Consider the following 20843-nt stretch of genomic DNA (forward strand, 5'->3'; position numbering starts at 1 on the left):
GTACTTATTAATGGCTTATTCTTGTTATTAAAATAATTGTTTTCTGCCTTTGTATCTTCATGTTATCTTTCTATGGCATGCATGCTACACAAAAGAAACACAAGCATGCTGACATCAGCAAGTATGACATCACAGGGTATCAAATTACATGACGCATTGTATTTTCATCTCTCACTGGCTATAAGACAAGTTTTAAATGTTTTAAATTTCAAAATTGCATTTCTTTTCTTGCTGACTCTCACAGAAATAAGATACAGTGCATCCCTATTCACATCAATCAAACAAAACAAATAAGTGTGCCACATGACAGGTCAAAATGATAAGATGCCATTGCCCTTTTGTGACTAAAACATATACACACACCCATGAAGCATCAAGAGATGCTGACATTCCAAACTTATTTAAACTATCATCACATGTGATTCATGACCCCCAAATGTTAATAAAAAGGTATAAAAGCCAAGGAAGAGTTCCATAAGCTTTATTATACTGAATAATTAAATAACATAGTGCTACTTTTTAGTATAAAACTATGGGGAAGGGTGAATAAGCAAAGAATAGACAGAGTAATTTCTTCAAGCCTGGTAATGTTCCCCACAACGGGGGTGGGGGGAATGTGTATCAACCCAAATAACACATCAGCATGAGGTATGTTACATAAGGACAGCAAGAGACAAATTTGAAAAAGCTATCCAAAGTTCCTATAATGCTGACATTGATGTTGGAGACAGAAAGTGTATGCACAAACTGTTATGACTCAAGCTATTAAGTATGCTGGAGGTGGAGAAATGTGTGAAAAACTTTGCTATGCCAAGACAAGTTCATGTCTCTATGCAATATGCAGACACTGATAAAAATTGTCACTGAATACACTACTTGTTAAATTTAAGTAATAGAATTGAATTGCATATTGAAGTTGTCTAATACATAAACATATACCTACATTTACCCAAAGCTCTTAAAAAGTTAAGAAAAAGTCTCAAAATCATTACTGTGGCTACTTTCCACTATAAGCAGTGTTAAATTACTTACTTTTTAATATAAAGCTGAAAAAATGCATACATTATTGAACAAAAGAGAAACAAAGCAAACATTGCAATCACTCAATTACAGTCAAAGGGGAGGTAATACACCTTGAATTGGCAAACCAAATAGCAAGCTCTAATTTACAGCTAAATGATTCCTTACTATTACTTGATGGTAAGAACAGAGCAATGTAGGTTTAATAAATAGCTTTTGTTTCAAATATGAAACCATATTTCTGACATGAAGCTTGTTTTCATTTATTCACAACAACATATATGGTGAAGAAAACCCATATCACTTAGTGCACGCAGTAATCAAATGCTGAGATTTGGAATAATGTGTTCTGAGACCACAAGTTGCAACACCCTGAGTATAAAGGTTTTCTATCATGGGACTTGGTACATGAAGAAAAAAGAGATCTGGTTTGGTGGGAGAGAGCAGTATGTTCACCATGCAGTTATACATCAAGAATGTTTCAACTGTATGAAGGGAGGTTGGGGAAGAAAAACTGCCTGTGTAAAGAATGCAATACAGATAGGACTTTTGCAGACTTATATTGGGAATGAAGGGTTGATAACTATTATTTTAAGTGAAAATGTCCCTCCCTGCTCCCTCAACAAAAGGAATGCAGAAAAGTTCCAATACTGTTTGCCCAAAAATGTAATGTACCAATATGAGAAACATGCTGAACATAGAATAGGTGTCAAGGAGTTTAATTCTAGGATAAGAAATAAGACCGGTATAATTGATATTCAATGTGACTCGACATATAATAATTCGATTTACAGGTTGAGGCAATGCAGCATGTGCAGTTTTGTGCACAGTCCTTATTTTTACAATGTTCTCTGCTTTGATCTGCTGAGTGTGTCTCTAAAGTTAAATGATCAGTACTGATACATAAGTGATTGTGACATAAGTGGCTTACATATAAAATCTACCCCACCCCACCCCATTTTTGGGAATTATTGCATGTGTTAAATGGTATTTAACCATACAGGCCAATCTATGGGTACCATCATATGAAATTCTGCCATCAGGCCATACTGTGCTCTTTTCCCTATGGCCTGAGCTACATACTTCCACTCTCCAGTGTATAAAACCATCCCCATCTGTCTTTTGTATAGAATTTTTCTCCAAAATCACATGCAAACCATGATAAAAAGACTCCATTATCACTGTCATATGTAAAAACCACCAAATTGATACCCTGGATGCACGTGGTAACCATGGAAACAACAAACTCCTATTATGGTATAGGTCGCATATAGGACTCACGGTACTAATTCCACTCCAATGGTAAACATATGGAAACACTGTCATATTCAAAATTCAATAACTTAAAATTTATGGGTGCTGATAATGACACCTATAATTTTTCGTGCACATCTAACCTTGGTGCAAGCTTATGTGTGGAGAACACCATATGACCCGCGGCAATTTGTTTACATACATGTGCATGAAACACGTGTTATTGATTCTGCACCAAATGAATCAGGTGCTACTTTCAGTATTGAGTACTCCTGAGTCAAGCCTGTAAAAATGCTAAAATTGCATCAGTAGAAATTTGTCAATATTTTTTTTACATTACATATAGGACAAGCTCTCAAAAGATATTTTTCCTAAAATTTTAATTTTCATTATTAACCAATTATGGACCACCAAACCTGTAAATACTCTATCATTTCTTCACCCATTTCTAGACTGGTTCACAGTTCTTCCGTATAATTAGTACCGTGTGTCCTTAAAGCACTAAACAGTTTCTTAAGAATGGCCATGCACAACTGTTTATTGAAAAGTCACCCATATGTTATCTCTGTTTCTTTCTCATAAATTACATTGGTCTGTAGTATGCATGTTTTTATGTTGTATCCACAAGTGGATGATTCTGGTGCAGAAAGGTGTTTGTTCTATCCGGGCTCAAGATTAAGTTTTAGCCTACAGTGTGCATGGGCAGCTATCCATTTTCTCCAAATTCAGTTTGTATGCAATTATGGAAAAATTTCAGAGGGAGTGATTTTGTGGGAAATTGGTCCTTTCATTGTGCAACTTCTTCTTAATGAAAGCAATGTCAAGGATGCAAGTGTCACCACCGTGTAAATTAAATCACTCTGATTTTCTTTGCTTTACTGGTCGTACACCAGAAGAGCTTGTTGTCTGTCATCTGTCATTAATCCTTCTGCCCAGAAGCACAAGTTTGTTATCGCTGTTCTTCCTAAACTACTTGGAGGATTGCCTTGAAAATTAACACACTTATTCATCTCATGGTATAGTTTGTCCTAAATAGAAATGGTTCCACTCAGACATCCAATATGACTGCCTTAGTGGCTATCTTAAGACTCTTGTTACTTGTTATTGTTACCCCACCTGAATGGATGATCATATCAACATGAGGTTTTCGTGAAAAGATTAGTGATGTCTATCTGGTTCCAAATGAAAATTTAGCTGATATGTTGTCTAATATGGCTGCCACTTTGGCCATCTTGAAAATCTTGTTATTGCTACTCTTCCTGTACAGAAAGTCAGATTGACATGGGGTGTTCAATAGAAGCATTGTTATGGTGTCTATTTAGTCCTGAATGAAAATAGGGGCAATCTGATGTCCAGTATGGCCACCACAGTGACCATCTTGAAAATCTTGATATTGCAGCCTCTCCTGAATGAAATGTGATATTGCCATTCAGTTGTCACTTAAAGACTTGGATGTAAATGAAAATGGTGGCAATCTGATTTCTCATAGGATTGGCTTCTTGAAAATCTTGTTATTACTACCTTCCTAGATGGCTGGTCATATCAACATTGTGCTTTTACCAAAAGACCTCTTATAATATCCAGACCAAACCCCCATAATATTCAGTATGGCCAAAATGGCATACATCTTGAAAATCTTGTTATCATTGATCTTCCAAAATGGAAAAGAATTTCAGGGGTTTCCACAAGAAGGCTTCAGTGGTTCTAAATAGTGCCAAGTTGATAGCCAATATGTCCACGACAGTAGCTAATTTGAAAATCTTGTTATCACTGAAGAATTTCTATGAAGGGTTAAGCACTTCATAGTTAAAAGGAAGAAATGGTCTTATCTTGAATTCCTGGTAGAGTGTCAGTCCTTGTTCCTTGTTCAGTTTGGAAACTATTGGTTGTAAAATGTCTTGAACTTTAGGGATTTTCACACATCACAAGGAGGGGAGTTTTGTGTGATTCTAAAGATCCTGCTACAGAGTTATCAAGCACAGTTGAAAATGGGGAAGTCACATGGCAGTGTTGTTTGCTCTACAACTTTCATAATGTAATGAAGTTAGGATACATTTACTTGTCTATTTTGACATGGATTGACATTTATTTTTTATCCCTATTTGGAAAACCATGAATTGTCTGAAGCAGACATGTGACAAAAAGAACTACTTATGTGTGCAGGGTAATGTGCCTGAAATAGTGCAAAGTACATGAACTTTGAATTTGCTTTATATATACAAATGAATTTTCACAGTGTAGGCATTACTAGAACACTTGTGAAATTGTAAAATATCATAAAACTACACTAAGATTCTAGCTGATTTCTTAAGAATAGTTTATGTTGGGTCCACACAGAGCTAGAAATCTTACTTGAATAAGATCTAGCCTCAAACCCACCCCCAAATCATTCAGGTATAAAAATAAAGAAAAGCTCATTAAACTTCCCATAGGACATAAACATTTTATTTTATGGAGCCAACTTTAGTGAAAAGTAAAATATATCATTCACTTTAGTGAAAAGTAAAATATAGCATTCACTTTAGTGGAAAGTAAAATATAGCATTCACTTTTCCAATGATTATGCAGTAACAGTTTAAGGTTTTGATAAATAATTTCCTCTGCATATAGTTACTAAACTGTTGATAAATTCTCATCATATTTGTGAGTAATTATGAAACAAAGGTAGTTCATTGTACAAAGTGCTTGCTTGTTCCTTGTACCATGGGATATGATCACAGTAGAAGCACATCCATGTCCTTACCATGCCAACAAAGGAATGGTATTCCTCTAATTTAAATTGATTACTCAGCTAATGGCTTCTCATTATCACAATTAGAGTATGTTCAGTAACACTTCTGCTTTGTCTTGTGGTTTATTTCATGTTTATAAACCATATTAATAATAAGTGTTGATATACAGTTGGACTGTGGTTTATTCATCTTGCCAGCATGGAGAATATCTTTCCTTTTGCATTCCACAAAGGTATATCCAAAAATTGAGTTCCCTTTCACTAGACAATTTGGAGGAGACGCCACAAACATTTAAGTAGCTTAGGGCATTTCATGTATATTTTGTAGATGGTAAGCTTTCTGTTTTCTCATTAATGCCTGTTTAGATTTAGTTAGGGTGAGTCACTTTAGCATTTATTTAATAATAATAATAATAATAGTAATGTCTTTATTGATAGAGGGTAGAGCAGTTAAGTGAGTACAGCTAATCTCCCTTGTTGCTCAGTTATCACTCATATAAAGGCAAAGTATCCAATAGGTACATTCTTATTGATCTTATTCTTTTTTTCCTGGCAAAATACACTACTCCTTCAATAACTCATGCCCTGTTAACTTGGGAACCTGCTTATAATACGGGGTTAGCCGTGGATCCCATTTTTTAAACTAGAAAGTACCAACAATTTGGCCCCTATTTGTTGAACATGAAGAAAATCATGATCAAAATTGGCAAATAAACCTTGATATATCACTCATTTTATTGTCAAAAACAGTTAATATGACCTGGAAATCTGAATCAACATTATGAAATTATCAATTTTTAATAAGAAATGATGTATTTTACAATTTCTTTCCAAACAACATTCTTGGTACACTGTAAATAACTATGCAATGAAATTGTCACAAATGCCTACTTGAGTAATAAACATACACCAATTAATGAAGTGAAATATGTGTTTTAGTTATATCTTTTAGTTTGGTTTCAGTATAATGATTTTGTTTACAATGTACACTATTGTATTCAGATGTGAAATATGTCAGTCTACCTTAGTAACAGCTATATCCATGAGCATTTCTGTGAGAACCTAATTAAGTGCAGACATTGGTTTGATACCTAATTTGTGTAAGTATTTGTTGCATTGTTGTGTGGAATTAAAAGCTGACCTCCTTGTATTACCACATTAACTATGTCTTTCGTATCAAATAAAGGGGGTGGACTAATTGAAAAGTTGAAAGGCATGCAAATCCAACCTGCATAAGAGCTAGCTGCCCCTGTCTAGTGTCAGGTCAACTTATTTTGAGTGATCAATCACTGTTACAATTTTTTTTTGAGAACGAAATATAATTAAACTACCTTAAATTAGCATATCTTTCACAAATGTGATAAACAAAAGCAAGACAACCATGCAAAATGAATACTTGATGGCATAAAATTCTGTTTCACAGATACGTTTATTAATGAAAAACTAGTTTCAGAGTTTGTAGTTAATTTGTAATTCCTAAATTGGCACTCAGAGATTTCCTTACAGATGAGAAAAAGTTTCACTGTTACTTGCAATGAAATCATTGCATCAATATTTTATTGTAGAACAATAAAAAAAATATTCTTTCGATGATGATGGCTGTTTCACCAACTAAATGTTCTGTTTTTTTAAATAAAAGGAATCTTGTTTGATTGTGAATTTGAATTAATGACTAGTCTGGTTCCCTGCTTAGTATGCTCCTTGTGTTGCATTCCACTATAGTAGAGAGCAAAACAGGGAACATAAGGATCAGGGAAGTAGACTACTCAACAAAAACTTAAAGCAGTGATGTAGTACACAATGTATTCATATACATGTAAAGGTTGTTGAAACCATTTGGAATAATGTGAGCAATCTCTCAGCAGTTGGACATCTTGAAAATAAAGGTCATTTTTACTAATACATGAATAACATTAGTTATAAAAAAATGCTTTATTGACAATTATTCCTAATGTGATTTTAAAATGAGTACTCAGCCATTAAACGGATTAGTTCGCTACCCCTCCCCACCCCCCACCCCCCGGTGGTTTTCTTGATGTCCGGTGAGAATGGAACCATTTCATATTGTTATGGAGGTCCCTCGATAACTCATACTCTTGCTTATAGTGTGGTCTGTGTCTTTGGATCCCATTATGCGCAAGTTATCGAGGAAGAGGTGTAAAGTATTTTAACAGTAAACACCTGCAGATATTTATATACAAACCCTTTAAAATCATATTTTTGACAACACATAAGCCACAATTCTTTTCATTGTACTGATTGATTATCTTTATCACCTGCATAAGCAGAAAGCCGCTGGCATCATACCCAGCATTGTTACAGTATGCTGTTTTCAAGTTTTAAAAAATTCACAATATCTTCTACCCTATTTGCTTGTATCTGGCAGCAACGTTGTAGCAACATTACTGTATATATAATGTTTGCACAATTTCAATGTCAGACTTTCCATCTTGCCTGTGTAATCAGAAGTTATGACATCACAGGTAAGACATGGCATTCTGCAGAACCCTGGTGTGCAAGATGTGACTGCTTTGTGACAGTCAGTAGCCAATGTGAATGATAAGGCTTATAATACAGTATTTCTCATAAAGTAGGGAATACACTTTTTGTCCACATTAGGGCAAGCTTGACATAGTGATTTTTTGGGGTATCTGTTTGCATACCTGTACAGCTATATGTCCATTTTTCTGTCCACACCCTAGATTAGGTCAGTGTTAAAGTTGTTACACTCTGCAGGTTAAATATTTTAACTAAAAACTTGCTTGGTTGTGAAAATAGGGGTGGTCTGATCATCAAGATAAATGCAGTATGATCATTATTTTTATTTCATCCAAGTTTAATGTGATACAAGTTTGATACATCCGATGCAAGTAAAGATATCAAACAAAATTTGTAACAAAATTTCATTTCTCTTTTGAATACATTCTTTGATCACAATTACATTAGTATGTAAGCCTGCTACCTCCTAAATTCAGCCTACAAATAAACGAAACTTCATTGTTCTGAAAATTGGATAGACAAAGGGAAATTACTCTTGCTAATTACCTCCCCTTGCCACCACCGAGGTATCACCAGTTTTTAAGCTTCACTTCAACACAGCAACATCATATGACCCACTTTCTGTCAATCCAAGTGTTACAAGTCTATGCTCTTAAAATAAGTAACAGAAAAGAGTGAAAAGCAACAAGCTTTGTAAAATTCAATAAATAATTTATTTCCATTGAATACAAAATGAAAATGAGAAAAAAAGAACTTATGGTATTATGTGTGTGTGTGATTTGGATATTTAACATAGCTTTACTAATTTTTCAGTCATATCGCTACGATGTCTGCAGTGTGACAGTTTATAGTGATGCCTAGCACTGGGGCATCATGCTGCAGACATGTAGCATGATGTCCCACCCTGTGACATTATCCTGACACCAGGACGACCAGTCCTAACACTAGCCTTTTAATGCTGAGTGCCAAGTGAGGTAGCTGTTTGTACCATTTTTGTAAATCTTTGGTATGACTCGACCGGGGATCGAACCCACAACCTCCTGCATTCGAGGTGGATGCTCTAACCACTAGGTCACCAGAACAGTCTACGATATTATGAATTAAATCCCAAAATACTCCAAGAATTATGGACACAAATCCTAATAATTTAAAGTCCTGAATAAAATTCAGTAGAAGTATCGAATAAATCCAAAAACTGAAGGTGATTATATCTCTGGTGACCTAATGATTATATGGTAGTTTAGAATCTGTAACAGTCTTTTGTTGAACCACAGTAATATAATTCCAGGTTTGAATTCACTATAAATTCCAGTGAATGTCTCTATCCAAGAATTTTATCAGAGCACTTTTGTATTTCCAGAGAAAATAATCACTTGAATTCAATAATTTTTGAAGAAATAAAATTCAGCCCAACTGGAAACAACATATAATAGGACTTGAAAGTGCTAGATCCTAAAGCATGACTGAAAAATCCTCTCAGTTACAAGATTATATAGTTCTGTACCTTACCTCATTTCGCAATTAGCGTTTTCTAAAAGAAACTTTACCTAATGGAACACCTTCTATAATGATCCTGATGTTTACAAAATAATCAAATAAACTAAGGAAATTCCAAAACCTATACTAGACACAAATCAACACATTTACGTCTATTAATAATGATTCTGATGTTTAATCCATACACAATGAGAATAATTTAGCTATGTATTAGTTGTTACCACAGAATAAAATTAAAAATGTCAATTCAGGTCAAGCAGAAATGAACTCTTTTTTGGACAAGGTCAAGTCCAGCATACAATGTTACATTACATTAACATGTAATGAAATGAAGAAAAAAATTAAAAAACTAACCAACAAATAAAGCAAATTAAATATACATAACACCAGTCAAATTTGTGCTATGTTCAAATCATCCATTCAGGATTTGGGATTCATTTGGATAACGATTCATTCCTAAACAGCTGAGAAATATTATTTTTTAAATTTTGCAAATATTTTTCTGTTTCACCTTGGACTTTGTCAAATTTATACCAGCAAGTACAACATGCTATAATTGATGCATGTTGTTCATCACGGTTTTGTGCACACTGCCTATTGCTCACTCTCCTTTTTAGTAACAGGTGTTGTTTTAGTGACTTTGTAACATGCCTCATCATTAATTTATACATTTTTGTTGTTTTGTTTCATTTTGTCATTTCATTGAAACCTCTCAGTGAAGTTTAATAGATGCAACAAGTTCAAGGCCAAGGAGGACACACATGAGTTGTTCCTTGCATGTACAAATGTACTTCATCAGTACCATGTAGAGTGCACACCATTTGGTCCAAAGTCAACCAAAGCACAAAGAAAGAAGGTGACACAAATGTTAAATTCCCAACAGGTACTTAAGATACAGTGGGGAAGTGTACCTCAATTTTTAGGTACCCAGATGGCATGTCCAAACATAGCATTTGGACCTGTAAGTCTGGGAAATTTTAGCAAATCCAGTGGATCCATCCTTTACAACCGGATCACCATCCAGAGCTGTCCACAATCGTCCAACCAGTTGAGCCAGCTGTCTATCCAGTCTAGTCATTTCAGTAGGGGATCATAGAGATAATATGTTTGTCAGGTCTGTGGCTTCATATGTCTACATTTATGGAGATCCTAATGATATATATACACAAATATATTATTATGGGGATTTTAGTGATAGATCTGATATCCAGCCATGCCCATGGCAAGGTCAGTACCAACCAGACCACCTTCATCATAGCCAGTAACCATGTTGGCTATACTCCCAACAAATCAGCCATCTATACCAGTATGACAAAATTGTCTGGCAGAGCCAGCTTCTCCTTTAGTCACTGCTTACACACAGGATAATGGCTATGAATTTTATAGAAACAATGACATTGCATCATCATTGTGATAATGAATGGTTGGTCCCAAACTGGAAGAAGACCATGAACAGGAATGAGTGCATTGATATTCCTGAGCAAAAGTCCTACTCTGATCTGGCCATTGAGAAGACAGAGTTTAGTTTTAAGGCTACTGTCAAGGAGATATACCAGGTGATGTCAGTGTTGGAATTCCCTACACCCCCACACAATGCATACTTACAAAGTCAAGGAATTGGTCAACATTGACAATGAAGATGTCTTCATCGTTCCTATTGCTTCCCCAGTCAGCAGAAATCAAGGAGGTTAATGATAAGCTCTCTGGACATATTTGTGATCTGGAGTATGCTAAGGATTTATTTTTCTGAGAGCCAAGTACCAGCAACATTTTCATTGCAATGGTACAAGAAACATTAAACCACCTACCATACTGAACTCCTGGTGCTAGATAAAAATTTAGTCACAGTTAACATGCCAGCCCCATCTTTTTTTAAAAGTGGATTAAATGTTTCTGTATCTTATTTCAAAGTAGGTTCAGAACATTGTTGGCACATCTTCGATATTGAATTTGGCCTCATTGAAAGTTTTCCAACTGGCAGAAAAATCAGCCAACCAATACATCTGGGGTCAAATTGGTTGGGTTACTACCAGACCAGCTCACAATTCAGTGGCAATTGCATTGACTGCCCCTTCCAATCTTGATTTTTTTAAAGTTGTGACATGTTTAACGTGCCATGTTGTGGCTTTAAAGATTTGTCTACTTTGCTCACCATTGCAGTTCGTGGTCAAGATTGAAGAAGTCCAAAATCAGTCAGCTCAAGAACTACCCCTCCAACTTGCTGATCCACCCATATCCTCATTTTAAAAAAATTGGATCCCTGTTACAATGGATGGATAATAGGTGAGCCAATCAAGAGGTCTTTTATGTTCCAAGTACCATTCAGATCTCAATCTTGTGCCAGCAGACAACATCTGAACCAGTCTAGGAGGCATCCTTACAGGGGAGGCAATAAACCAAGTTTCTACACCCTCAAGCCTCCTGTCTCCCACCACTAAGTTAACTCACTGCCCACAGACAGTTTACAAGGGTGTACCAGACTACTGCAATTCCCGTCATGTTGAATCAACCTAATCCCGCAAAATTAATGAGTGATCCAAAGTTATTTTGGAGGGGTTTTGGATTTTGTTTATTGAATTCCTTCCTTTCTTCCTCACCACTTATAATGAACATGCCATCAGATCATGAAAAGGAGCAGGATATACATTTGCTTAGTGATTGTACAAAACTATGGTCACAGGTGTTCCACCCTTGCCCATATCACCTTCTCCTTCAAGCATGGCTCTTGTCAGGACAGCATTGTGAAAGAATTTGATGTTTGGAGAGAATGTCAAGAGCAAGAATACCCTACACTCTGAATGCTTGTGAGGGAAAGTAGCGTGTTTTCAGGGACTGATGTTAAGTTAATAACATTGTTCCTTCGAGTGCCTTAACTCCTTAACTAGCCAACTTTTTTCTCTGGCTCTATGAGAAGAAAAAGTTGGTACCCATTATCATCAAAGTCTCCATAATATCAAACATTTTTCAGGCATCATGACAGAAGGGAGTTTGGGCAGGATAAAGGTCTGTCAGACCTACTTACCAATTTGATTTGAATGTATCAAAATCCCTCACCCTGTTTCCAAACTGGAATCTGTCATAGGACTTAACATGGCACATTTTAGAAAAATTTGAGCCATTGGCAGGTACCTCAATGAAGCTGTTGTCATACAAAACTTTTTCATGATACATTGAACTTCAGCATGCAGGGTGAGCAGCTTTAAAGGTCCTTTCATTTGACCCAAATTCTTTGTCAGTTCAGATGGTCCTTTCAGTTGACATGAACTATCTTCAGTTCAGATGGTCCCTTCCATTGACCCACAGTCTCTTCAGTTCAGACAGTCCTTTCCATTGACCCACACTCTCCAGTTCAGATGGTCCTTTCAGTTGACATGAACTATCTTCAGTTCAGATAAGATGGTTAGAGATCCTTATGACACAATGAGGTTTTGAAGCCAAGAACTTTTTGCCATAGTTGGTCAGTAAGAAATTGATCATATGCTGGATAATTTGAGAGCAGCATCCATGCAAGTTACAGTCCATGTTCTTCAGCACTGCTTGCACAGAGGCAAGTCATGGCAACCACAAAGGACTCTTTATCTCCATGAAGACATGAAAGCAGGATATCATCTCCCAAGCCTGAACGTTTTGGCTTAAGTTGGTTATATACTCAGTGTGCTCTGACATCTCAAAAGATCAGAGTGGCCTCATGAGGATTTCAGCTCATCAAATTAGAGTGATCTCTCTGAGCTTCATATTTGAATGCTACATTTTGATCTGAGACATCACAGAAGTTGTTGACTGACATGCAGAGTCAACCTTATTGAGATTTTATCTCAGGAATTTAGCTTGGCAGAGATTAAACCTGAATCAGATGGGTCCTGTGGCCATCAGACTCAATTAAATCAAAACAGCCATTTAGCTTTGCTGCATCTGCCATTGAATTTTGATAGTAATATGGAAAGAATCAATAATAGAGCAGTCATGGTCCATGCAACCATAGGCTGTTTTGTTTTAAGTAGGAGAGTGGTTAGCATTCACAAAGGGAATCCAGTCTTTTTTCTCTAGCAAGTTACTTGAGGTATAGCTTAGATTCTCTCCTCCTATAACCTATTCTCCTTATGTTAATGTGATTGGGGAATATATTCAAAGGAGAAAGCATTTTTCTAGTAAATTATGTTTCTCCAAGGATACTTACCCAATCACAGTAATTAAAGACCTTTCCATCCACCCTGCTATGGGAGCATCCTTGTTGGTAGTTGGCTCAGCTCAAAAACTGGTGACACCTAGTGGTGGCAAGGGGAGGTAATAGGCAGAAGTTATTGCCCTGTATATGATATAGTTAGAAAATATGAATTTCGCCTCTAGTAAGGCTGGATTTGGGAGGTAGCAGGCTTATATCCTGATATTAAAGTGATTAGGTAAGCAGTCTTGGAGAAACATATTTATTAACAACACTTTTTCCTATTGCAGCAAATTTATCACCCCAGGTTCACAGAGGATAGAAATGTCACAAGTAACTTCATTAGAGGATTTTGAAAGTATCGCATTTCAAAGACCAGATGGGTCAGTCGCTGTGGTTATGCTCAATAGGTAATTTAGAAATGCCTTTATATCTTCACCAAATTTTCTTATTTTTTCAGGGTTTTCTTTTTTGTTCTTGTGGCAATTATTTACAGCTAATTATTTTATGAACTTCAGAATCAGTGTATGGTATTTGTTGTAGAATATTTAATGCCATACTTTAACAATATGCAGGTCACTGATTCGCTGAAAATCATTACTGGAATTTCAGTTGTGATTTTTCTTTTCAGAACATCATGCATGGATAAATTGTACACAATAGTAGGATCAAACCCAAAACCAGCTACAAAGGATACCATTTTTATCATTGTAAATGTTTAATCTCAGATTGTTGATGGGATATAAAACATTATAATTACAGTCTTTGTGAATTGAATTAGTTGTCTGTGCCAGTGATAGCAAATTCATTCTGATATGACCCGTATAAAGTACATCACCCAAATCATTCGCCACCTTACGATGCATTTGTCTTTAATCTTTTAGAATAAATTGTCTGTTGTATAAATTTTAGACACATTTAATTCCTACATCAATTTTTAATTGCTCTGGATTTTTAAAACAGTTATCAGAAGAGAAATGTGAAATGCCGCATTATGCAGTTTGTAGGTAATGCTAATAATAATGCTTGTCCAAAAAATCAACCAGAAATTCAAGCACATAAATGTATGATCAACAGTACTCAACTTTTAAAAGGTGCATTATAAGATTTTCATTATTAAAGGTTAGAAGAGCAAATAAGTATAGCTTATTGCATTGTACACATCTTTTTAAATGAGACACAGAAGCCCAGAACAGATGATTAAAAGAGGTTGGATGATCATTATCTGCCAAGTCTAAGTCCTGTAAATTACCAACCAATTTATGATGGTATTTTTTGTGCCTTGGAGGGGTGGGTGTTCATTTTATTAGCACTTTTAAAACATTATTGGCTCTGTCTTAGGCATATTATGGTCATGTCATCCTAATGTTAACACGACCTAATGTGTGTCCAACACACAGCATTTTTGAAGTTGGAGAGATTTTCATGAAGCTTTGCCCAGGTTTATATCACAACCAAATGGTGTGTTGTTTGCCATAATTACACCCCTGCCCAAAGGTCAAGGTCTCTTCAAGGAAAAATGTAATTTGATTTAGACTACAGATTCCTCACCACTTGAAGACAATTCCATTTTCCTCATGCTTTCAAAGTGGTGGGTATTCTTTCCCGACCAGTTATGTGTGCCATTTGTTTAAGAACACTTTATTCCACAGGTTGTGGTTGACATGAGCCATGTATACAAGTTCAGCATCTTCAGGTTCAGATGGAAGAACTGCATCTATAGCTTTTTTTTGGCAGTTTGGGTAAAGGCAGAATTTTCCTGTGAATATCCACTGCAAAGTTAAATAGATCACTGATTGGTGAATTTTCCCACCTCAGGGGAGTAATCAGGATTAGATGCACTCTAATTCTCCCACTTTTGCAGTACTCAGGGAATCTGAGGGGTTGGGAGAAAAGTGTATGTAATGAGGCCATTCCAGGTCAAGGTTGACTGCCAGGGTTTTTGGTTCTAGGTTTGGCAGAGATGAAGGATGGATGCCTTGCCGTCTACTTCATTAGGTAAAGTTCCATGAGGGGTCAACTGCAAAAAATCATAGATTGAAACAGATTGAAATGAATACTAAGTGGTGAATGGACAAGTTGATATGAATTAGTCTGGGATAATGAGTCTGCTAAAACAAGGAACTAACATGGAATGTGACTGACTTTGATGCAGATTTGTTGATGATAACACCATCCTAGATAATCCCAAACCACAAAGCAGGTCAGGAGACATTCTGATGTAATTGATGACTGTCAAGTTGTCAGATTGAATGTGAGTGCCTTTTCCAAACAGTCTCCAGCTATGAGTGAATGGCATTCTGTATGGCCTTCATTTCCTGGAGACTGATATGCAGTAAGTGCTCCCAAAGGGGTCAAACCCTGCTGTATTATTGAAAGGAGAGCAGGATGTTAACACCCCAGGCTGCCATGCTGACATTAGTTTAGGTTATAATTTCCAGTGGTTAATCCTGCAATGGGATGCCTGCTGTATGTCAGCTGAGGTTCTCCCATTGGCTGAGATGGGATTGGTTGTTTCCTAAAACTGAGACCCCCATTGTGGCTGCCCCTGTAATAGAAGAATCATCCAGGGATGGTGCTGGCTTTAAAAAGACTTGTTTATCACCAAAAAATTGCCAACCTCAATGTTTCATTGCTGATTTTCAAATAATGTTGAAATTATCATAATACAATACTACCTGTTTATTTCAAGATCCGTGGGACCAAGGTAATATTGTCAAGATAAGCAGATGTTGAAATAGGTGTTTGGGATTGGAAGGGGGGGGGGTTGCATACAAGTGAAATTTGTAAGAGATGACCTGTCATCAGTGAGTTGGATTCACACTGAAAGAAAATTAACAATGGAAATTTTGATGAAATGAAGACAAAACTAGTCTGAAATACACCTATATACTGACAGTTTGCATTTGTGTAGTACAGTCCATAACGTGTTAAGTACTCTATATATATATGAAATATTCATGAATTTGAGTATAGATCACTCGTTAGAAAATTTATGTATCAGTCACATCCCATTAGAAAATACAAATAACATATATTTAAAAAATGGTGGTCCACATTAGATCTTTATCTTATTGTCAACAAGCACGATATTCATTGTTGCCAATAACACATGGCTGTACAGTTCTTGTTTACGTGCTACATGTACATGTACTTAAATTGGCCTTGATTTTGGTCAACCTGAGACAACTTTCATCTTGCCAAGACTACCAAAGGGATGAGGCTATTTATAGGGAAATAAAAATGTGAACAAATATGAAGTTGAACAAACATCTTTGCAATATGTCCCAGTTTCAATTATCGTGATGGATAGATTTCAATAATTTTTAAGTTTTGCATTTACACCACCATTTTAGTAGCATTTGTAAGCTTTTTTCCTGCAAAAAGGAGACTTTCACAGCACAATCAATTTATTCCAGTCACTTTGGAAAATGCAACAATTGATCAGATTCCATTGCTTTTATGTAAGTTTGATGCTGACTTCTATTGGTGAAAGGTGCTTTGTTTTTATTGAAAATTATAGTCAGCCTGCTTTGATGAAGGGTGCATGTGTTATTGAAGTCAACACTAAAGACCAACTTTGGAGAACCAAAGATTAAGTTAGATGGTTTGTCAATATGAACACTGATTTGTGTATGTAACAATATATATTGATTCAGGTGCATTTGATATCCAAGTTTGTGGCTATCTTTCATGGTGCTTTTAAATCTTTCCACTCCAAACCCAGGATTGTATATACAAAAAAAAATTGCAATTGCAATGTTGGCAAAGCCCAGTGTGATACCTAATCATTTTCAGTGGTCCCATAAACAGGCATCCCAAAGAGATTTGCTGCTGTATTGATGGGGATCCAAAAGTAACAACAAAATTATGTGGCTGATATTATCCTTTGAGTGAATACAAGACACTACTGAAAGAGATAGATTTGGTTCAAATGGGTTTTGAACTCCATGTCTAAGTACGTGAAATGTTAGGGTGAAACTGGATTTATCTTTGCTGACAAGGACTTCAAGGAGAAAAAAAAAGGAAAACAATCTGATGTGTTAATAACTCACCTGGTACTTTTGCAGAATGTTGCCCAAGAAGCTGGAAATCATGGATGTTGAGTTAATTGGAAGTGCAACACAGCTCTCTAAAATTCTCAAGAAACCCATGGTCTGATACTAAACTCAAAGGGAATACTTGAACTGGCATACTATGTCCCTGAACATGCACATCAGGAATTTCTAAGAAGACTTGCAAATGGGAATATGGAGGCACATATATGTATCTTTCAGGTCTAGACTAACTGTGGCATTTGTAGTCTTGCATGTAGTAATTTACAAGAAAATGGGGTGGGAAATGAGGCAGGGTACCACAGCTTACAGGGGAGGTTAATCATCCTGAGATTCCTCTGTGACATGAATATTGTCTCTGCATCTTCTGCCATGTTCATATGCTTCAGCAGCAATCCTTATTCATTTCAAGCTCAACCAGAGTTATTCCAGATGGTCCGTTTGCACCAGATGCTGACATTATGGGGAGGACATTTATATCCTTCCAGCTGTCTTTTGCTGGAAAAAATCAATAATCGGCTTCATTTAATGTGTAATAACACTTTAAAAGTGTTAAATACAGCAACTACTGGTATTCCCTGGCCAGGTGGTAGCGATTTCAATACCCCACTATGCACAAATACATACTAGAGAATAACAGTCTTAGAGATAAACTGTGCTGAATATATTGGTTTTTACAAAGGAGACTATGGTACACTTTGATGCAAATGACAAAACTATTTGAATTTTTATTAGAATTATCATGTGCCATTATATAGAACATTGAGGATTTTTTTTTCAAATTGTGTGACCTTTCCCCTTTAACACTTGTATTCTTGTGGGAATTGTTCAGAGAATGGAGGGAATCCCAAGAATCCCATGATCCCTGGATGTAATATGACACTTGTGAACATTAACTTCCAACATGGTTTGGGACTGGCACCAAGTTTCCAGGAATGGGGTCATAATCAGAGGGGGCTAGTGTCTGGTGCTGGTGCATGATACTTCCAGAAATCACTTACTGGGTGTTGTGAGATGGTTCACTGGTTCGAATACCGGTTATAATAAGCAATCAGGTCAGAGTCAGGGCTGGGATGGGGATGTCTTGATATCAATGTCTTGAAGGTAGGACCAGATATACTAGGAAAATAAATCACCATAACCTGTTTCTGGAAATTGAAAGTATAAATCATGGCATTGTTAGAGCTGGTGGTTTGTAACCTTGTAACCTGTTGGTGTCTGGTGTAAAAGTCCCGCATTGGCTATTTAGGGAAAGATTACCATAGCCAGTACCTGGATATGCATGTGGTGCTGGTATATATTCACCACTGATCCAGATTGGTCACTGTACCAAGATATTACTGGCCGTAAAAGTACAGCCATGAAAAAATAGACCAGATGAAGTTCTTGTGCATATTGGTTAATGCAGCTGCTTTCTGCATCCAAACCATCAGATGAAGGTCAGAGATTACATTCTCTGGCTTTTACCTCAGAGATGTTTCATCATAAAGGGCTAAGTTTGACCTACTTGGGACTTATATCAACAGTGCAATAGGACACTGTCCCAGATGATTCAGCAGCTTTGTAATAAAACAGGTTACTCTACTTCCTCCTGATTTTAAGGAGTGAACATTTTTCTTCACACCACATCTGCACATAAACTATTAGATGATCCTAGTTATAAAACTTGAAGCTGATTCACATAGAGTAGATCAGAGCCATAACCAGTTCTGGTTTAAGGAGTTACAACTCCGCTTACTTACTGTAATCTATTATGATCAGGTAATGTTTTTGAGGAAACAGTATGAGAGTAAAATCTGTTTCTTTGAAAATACTGACACAATCGTATTATAGGCACACCCTCCCAAACCCTCCCCACAGTTACATCCTGGGAAGAACATGCACATCCGTTTTGGTTGTAACTGATGAACTGATGGCATTCTGTGCTATTTACTCTATGCATGGGGAGATGACTCTCATATGACTTCCATTTAGCAAACATCCAAGTTTTCACCACTTCTGTAGGTAAAACAAGCCAGAAGATGTGGTGAATGTCTTTATTAGCTTGAGAGGCTGAATTTGCATTGTAGTGGATGTGTGTCTGATGGATTATGGTTGGGTAGATATCCTTGAAGAAACATATTTTACTTATAATTATTTTTTTCCATCCCATCATTTTGGTCTAGCTTAAAATTTTGGGTATAATATTGCTCTTCTTCTTTATTTTGTACAAGTGTATATACAAGCTTGAACTGACTTGCATTGTCTCACCTCATTTCCATTTTACTTTTTATCATGGAATTTGTTATTATCCATTAAATTTGATTATAAAGTAGAATACTGATTCATATGTGGCTGTTCATTCATTCCTTTTGACTTGTTTTAGTAGTACATAGTATCCAAGTACAAAATTGTTTGGTCTAAAGCGCTCACCATTACAGATCACTGATGTCTCATCTCTGTCTGCATGGGTTTGAGTCTCAGGCTCGGCCAATGTGGCTCAGTGGTTCTTTCCAGGGTTTTTCTGGGTTCTTGCTCCACCACTGACAGTGTGACTTGCACATCCTTTACCATATGCAAAAACCCTACCAGCCAATCTATGATGTCCCATTTGCAGACCAACCTGTCTCACCAACCAACTGGCTCATATGTTGGTATGTTGAGCAGAGATCAGTGATATGGCGATGTCAAACTGCTATCCGGTCAACAGCTCCATCTGCAAGAAACAGTTACAGTTTTCTGACTGTCTATCCCCTCTAGGTGGCCATCCCAGCACAGTGCAACTTGTAGACCTTCCACACCTAACTGGCTGTACAGATACGCGAGGGAAAGTGTCATGATTTCATTGAGGGGTGTCAACACAATGATGTCATTTCTCTCTAGACTCAATTGGCTGACTTCTTTCTTTATTCTTTTTGAGGAGACAAAGTTAACCCCAATCACTATCAAATGATGTTATTCTATGATTTGTGATACATGGAAGAAAGGATATTGAACAAAACAAGGATCCATCTAACCCTTTCCAGTTTTGACCTATCAAGGCCCTGCTGACACACCCTGTTTTCAAATATTAACATGGATCTTGGCATCTAATCTAGTTTGGGTCCCTGTCTTTAAGCTGTATAGTTTCTCTGTAGTTCTAGCTTTAATTATCAGCTCATAAAATTTAAACAATTCTGACAAGTCTTGCATTCAAACTTAATATTTCCATTCAGTATATTATTGAGTCTTTTGGCTGGCATGCACAGTTGACTTTTTCCACTTTTAATCAGTTTGATATGGTGTCATAAAGAAGAGCACTTGTGAACCTTGTTGGGCTCCTGATGGCTGTCCAGACAGTCACCAGGCTCCTTTCATGATGGCACAACCATCATCCTGGGCACAAGTGCAAAACCATACAGGGTTAGCTGTCATGATATTCATACGCATAGTGGTCCGGATGTACTTCCTTCACATTAGGAGAACAGTTCATCTTTCTTTGAGGGTGCAGTCATATTGCCCACTGAAGGGTGACAATGCTAGAGGTTGAATGCTCTTTCATTGTTTTCTTACTTATTGTCCAAATTCAATATGTTAGTATATTCAGTCTTGCAAGGTATATATATTTATCATTAGTAAAATTGTTTTTGAAAATACTTATCAGATT

General features: G+C 36.5%; 1 protein-coding gene across 2 annotated transcripts in view; it reads left to right on the forward strand.

The window, feature by feature from the left end:
- The window catches only part of LOC149801575 (lysosomal acid glucosylceramidase-like), a 76134-nt gene that overhangs the window by 53674 nt on the left and 1617 nt on the right, over positions 1-20843 (forward strand). For both annotated transcript variants that reach the window (XM_089955804.1, XM_089955802.1), the window contains exon 9: positions 13454-13573. In XM_089955804.1, the coding sequence (XP_089811930.1) occupies positions 13454-13573 (120 nt within the window). The remainder of the gene's footprint in view (positions 1-13453; positions 13574-20843) is intronic.

The sequence above is a fragment of the Sinohyriopsis cumingii genome, chromosome 4 (assembly GCF_028554795.1).
Source record: "Sinohyriopsis cumingii isolate HCF-2022 chromosome 4, ASM2855479v2, whole genome shotgun sequence".
In the NCBI taxonomy this organism is placed as follows: Eukaryota; Metazoa; Mollusca; class Bivalvia; order Unionida; family Unionidae; genus Sinohyriopsis; species Sinohyriopsis cumingii.